This window comes from Setaria italica, chromosome IX (genome assembly GCF_000263155.2).
Source record: "Setaria italica strain Yugu1 chromosome IX, Setaria_italica_v2.0, whole genome shotgun sequence".
Classification (NCBI taxonomy): domain Eukaryota; kingdom Viridiplantae; phylum Streptophyta; class Magnoliopsida; order Poales; family Poaceae; genus Setaria; species Setaria italica.
The window spans coordinates 43319503-43325009 of NC_028458.1; the positions used below are offsets into that span (position 1 = coordinate 43319503).

The window sequence follows — 5507 nt, forward strand, 5'->3', positions numbered from 1 at the left end:
CGACTACTCCTGTGAGTCACTTGACACATTGTGCTTTACATTCGATACTTTAATTTTGACAACTTTATATGTTAGCTCAGAATGTCCTATCCTATGTGCAGAATCAATCGGCGGCTTCGAATAATGAAGATCAAGATTTGTTGCAGTGGTCTCCTTAGCCTCCACGGAACTAGACTTGGTTGAAACTACATTGTGACTTGAACTTGGATTTATGGATTGTTACGTGCTTATGTTGAATTATGCCTGTGGTGTTTATGAATAATATTTCTAATGGTGGTTGTGAATTATGCATGTGATTGTTTATTACAAATGCCTGTGATGATGTGTATTGTGAATTTGAGAGGGGTCCGTTATACGTGGGAAAACGGGAAAAAAGGGGGGGTTCTGGGCACTTTGCCGAGTGTAACACTCGGCAAAGAGAGTCCTTTGCCAAGTGTTTTGGCTTTAACACTCGGCAAAGGTGCATTTCCTAGGTGCAGCACAGGTTGTTTGCCGAGTGCCAGGGACAAGGCACTCGGCAAAGGCCCTAATTCCCAGGTGCAGCGTAGGTTGTTTGCCGAGTGCCAGGGACAAGGCACTCGGCAAACAAGCCGGCTTTGCCGAGTGCCCACCTGTGACACTCGGCAAACATGGGGTACCCCATGTTTGCCGAGTATCTACCGTCTGGCACTCAGCAAACCCGCCGTTACCCCCGACGCCGTCAACGCGTATTTCGCCGAGTACATATTTTCGCCGAGTGTTTTTTGGCCGTCGGCAAAATATTTGCCGAGTGCTCGAGTTTTGACACTCGGCAAACTAGTCTTTGCCGACAGGAAATTTGCCGTGTGCTGTTTGCCGAGTGTTTTCGTGTCTTCGCCGAGTGCCTGTGGCACTCGGTAAAGTGTCTGGTTCCCGTAGTGAGATGTGGTTTGCACATATAAACGGAAAAAAAAACACAGTAGACATACCCTTTCTCTTTTCATAGCTGCATCTTACTATTAAGATGTGGTTTGCAGATGCCAAAGTTGTTCATCTGGATAACCCCACAACAGCAAAATAATACAAAAGAATAAGTGAATAAAACAAACACTAACGCGAAGAAAGATTTGGAAAAGCAAGAGTTCCAGGTCTTATTTTCCAAACCTTTTTCCCTCCTGAACATGACATTTCCCTTGCACTATATCTTTGGAATGGAGTTTTTAATAAAGATTGATTGGTGGAGCAGAGTATTTTATTCTATGCAAAGCATTTTATTACATGGCTTTATCCACTTCCAGGCTCCAGCTCACCCTTGCGCGTGAACTGGGCCGAGCAGCAAGCCGGCTTGCACAACACTGGGCTTATCAACCACCCTTGCGCGTGTTGTTGTGATGTTGTCCCATGTACACTACAACAGAACCATCTTACAAGTACAAATTTAATCTCATTTGGAGAATAGAAGTACATATTTTAATTAGTTTATTCAAGCTCTCCGGTGCTTAAAGATTAACATTGTATATATGCACACCACGTTATATATTCCTGAGGTCAATTCAATGCCTGACCTTCTTCAAGGATACAACAATGACAGGGTACTTGGCATTCCTTATCTCGAGGTATTTTGCAACCAAGGCGGCAAACACCATGAACAGTTCGTCAAGTATGGCCTCACCGAAGTGGTTGATGATCAGAGGCTCCATCACTGCCCTTATGTTCTTATTGGCGACATTTCTACCACTGCTGGCACAATCAAGCACCACATCGCTGCCTGAGTCGTCAAGGGGATCCCAGTTGTTCTCGTAGAGTCTTATGTTTTCGATGTCAAAGAGCTCCTCCTCAATCAACGCCTTTACTTCATCCACTGATGGTGCGTAGTATGGAAGGTTAAAGGAGTTCATTTTCTCCTTTTCCACCAGACCCTGTTCCAAGCGTGCACTCTTAGATTCACCATAATGCACTACAATCATTTGTGTGTAAAGGATTCTGAATTTTAATTTGTGTGTAACTAAGTGTAGTTGTGGCTTGGGATACACTACCAGGTTGATCTTCGGACGGCCTTTTACATTTGCAGATTTTAGATTGTAGAATGCTTTAGTTCTACAATCATTTTAGATTGTAGAATGCTTTAGTTGTCATAGATTTCGTTTGAATTTTGACACATTCTTAGAAGCTTATATCTACCTACCTTTTGGACCAAACACTGGAGAGCTTTGGCAAGCAATTCAAACATGCTGCCCACTTCACCGTGCGTCAACATCTCTTCAGTCTTTCGGCCCAGAAATGTCAGAACCATACGACCACCACCAACAAGTTCTTTGCACCGCAGTGTGAGGAACAACTTGAAGTCCTTCTGAAATTGTTCTTGGAACAGTTTTACCACACTCGGTGGAGTAGTCTTCCCAATGTAAATGTTTTCTTCATTCAGATAAGTTCCATTTGACAGATCGTCAGGTACCTATACACAGTTAAATACCGTACATACATGAAACTTACAAAATTAAAGATAAATCTTTTAACATGCTATCATTCCCAACTTCATACCATTAGGAATTCTAAAGAATCCAAATTCATACTAGTTGGTTCTAAATATTGTCCATCCACTCTTATTCACAACAATTATTTGAGGAATGCAGGGAGCAATTATTCAGATCATGTGTGTATGGCTCCTTACGGCCGGTACGGTATAGGAGTATCTTTATTTAACTGAACAACAGAGAACTCTATTTAAGATAAAGTTACATTATTCTTTGAGTTGATGACAGCGTGGTGTAGACCGGCATTTTTTTTCACTCTCCATAGCTAGTGCTGCGTTCGGCGTATATACCTTGATTTTCACATTATATACATGTACAATATTTCTCTCCAGTATTACTATCCTTTTTTTTTTCCTTGTGGAGCAGTGTGACATGCATACATACCTTGGAGCGCCACATGAGGCTGTAGGACGAGTGGAAGAGATGGACGCTTTGGCACGGGAAAAGCCTCCTGTAATAAGACCCCGGAAGCCCAGCAACGTAGCAAGGAAGCGCCACCGTCTCGTCTTCCTCCTCCACATCGAAGTCCTGCAACTGCTGCAGTGACCGGAAGACGAGGTTGAAGTCGTTGCCAGGCAGATCGTTCAGGAAGAACTGCACTTGCATGGAACGCCGGTCGTCTTCATCTGTCGTTTCCTCCTCACGGGCGCAATCCCGGAGTGTGCTCATCACCTCATCGACGACGAGCAGCGTGTTCGGCCCCGATGAGCAGCCGAGGTCGGCGACAACCACCGTGCTCCGGCTGGAGATCGACGACGTGTACATGTCTTGTATGGCCTTCTGAAGCACTGGTTTGGTCATCAGTAGTGCCCTCTTCTGCACCACGGCATACATGAAATTAAGTGATGACGGTCAACACCGTACTCCCTCCGTCCCAAATTATATACAGGTCGTTTTAGCTTTTTTACTTCATAGATTTTGCTATGCACTTGGGGATACCCTGTATCTAGACGCATAGTAATATCTATGAATTTAAAAAATCTGAAGTAACTTATAATTCGGGACGGTAAGAGTACTGCAGTATTGCATATTTGTAGTTGATGGAGTACAAACTTGGATCCTGGAGTTGGCAGCGTAGCTGTTGGCTCCGTCGCCTGTGGACATGTGAAGGTCCTTCTCCACCTTCATGGCTGTAGCTAGATTTTCAGGCCGGGGCTGGAGTGCTTGTATGCTCGATCTGAATCTACACGCAGTGCACTGTGGTCCTTTTATAGGGAGGGCAGGTTACCAAATCCCATCAAATAAATGGTAAAAAATGGTAATAATTAAAGCATCCAGGTGAGAGTAGGATAAACGAAAGATAATCGTGGATACGCCAAGTGACATACCTGGAGAGTGCAGCATCTATAAAATCATATAATTGCACGGCCTGCACGTCGTGGATCACGTACGCTTTCATCCACATGTGACCTATAATAATAATAATAATACTCCACGAGCCGCACTAACCCTAGTGTAGTTTCTTTTAGATAATGAAAACGGTTCCCGCGCGACTACGTCATCATCACGATACCAATAATGATTTGACATCACCCAATCATTCATGCTTTTATATAGCAATTTCTGTTGGCACTCCTTATCTACATGATTTATTAATTACCTGCTTTAGTGGCATAATAATCTGTCATATTTATACCTTATATGCCACCTGCAGCATCTAACATTAATCCATTTTCGAGCAGGTGTGTTTTGTGCATGTTAATATTTTACAGGAAATATGACAAAAAGGTAGGGCACTCGTATTGGGCACCCCATCTAACAAAAGGCTAATTGGAGAAGCTTTGGGCACCCCATCTAACAAAAGGCTAATTGGAGAAGCTTTGGGCACCCCATCTAACAAAAGGCTAATTGGAGAAGCCTTGGCCGACCCGTTTAGAGGAATTTGGGCATCTCAGCTTCCCCTTATATATGTTTTGTCGAGTTCATGCCATCATGTGTGTTTTAGGGATAGTATGAACCCTAGATTTCTGATGAATATGTACTATACCATTAGGTAATCTCCCTGTTATTCCTTTGGACAGAATGCTCGATCATATCCATGTCAGTACTGTTATGATACATGCTTATTCTGATGTGTTATATTTTCACGTGCTGCACTGTATGTATAGTCAGTGGCGGAGCCAGCCATGGCCCCTAAGGGTTCTTTTTCTTCCTCCCTCTTCTTCTTCCTCCTTTCTCCTCAAAAATGGAGGGGGGACTCAAGGGGGGCTCTGCCACTGTGTATAGTATTTATCTTCCTTTTTTTAATGATTGTGTATACATCTTCTATGCTCTATTGAATGCAACACCACTGGCCAAACACATGCGTGGTACCTGCGTAATGTGCACAGGATTCGCCGTCCAATCTGACCCATACTCCTACAATATTAGCAAGCCTGATGAAATGCTTCTTCAATTCCTTATAACCAAGAGTTGCTTCCGTTAATAAAAGATTAAATTTTATTCAGGCATTACAGAGCATGTGAATCACAAGCATATATATACATTTGTACTCAGATTGATCACTACCAACCGATGACTGATGAGTAGATATTATCTTGATACGCAATCAATTAACTAGCTTGTCGTGTTAGACTAATCTTTTTATTGTATTTGTTAGATAACGGAGTAAGTATTACTAATTGGCAGCTCCTTAGAGGTAGAGTTAGTATTACACTATTACTAATTGAAGACTCCCTAAAGTTAGAGTTACCACTACAAGTTCTAGAAGATATAAATTGTTCCATCCCCATTATATTCATAGTTTTCCCCTTTGCATCGTACTTTCAAAGCTGAGCATGTTTAAAAATTGCAACGTATTTGTTAAGGTATTATGTTAGAAAATAAATAAATGAGAGATAAAAGATAAGGAATTTGATTATTTCCCATGGACCCCAAATTTATCCATAGACTTCTAATACTTTGATATCTTTAAAATACTTATGTTCCTTAATATTGCTAGTCCGTGCTAGAGCATAGGTTGATGGACATGCCTTTTCTAAAAAAGGAGGATCCTATAGACGTGTTTTCTTATCG

The 5507-nt window shown here is 42.2% G+C and overlaps 1 protein-coding gene across 1 annotated transcript; it reads right to left on the bottom strand.

The window, feature by feature from the left end:
* Window positions 1–1447: 1447 nt before the first annotated feature.
* On the bottom strand, window positions 1448–3620 carry LOC101786323 (anthranilate O-methyltransferase 2). The gene is made up of 4 exons (XM_004984036.2): window positions 3546–3620; window positions 2877–3308; window positions 2144–2413; window positions 1448–1877 (listed from the first exon to the last, which is right to left on the bottom strand). The coding sequence occupies exons 1-4, from the start codon at window positions 3618–3620 to the stop codon at window positions 1512–1514; spliced, it is 1143 nt and encodes a 380-aa protein (XP_004984093.1). The 3' UTR covers window positions 1448–1511.
* Between the last annotated feature and the right edge of the window lie 1887 nt (window positions 3621–5507).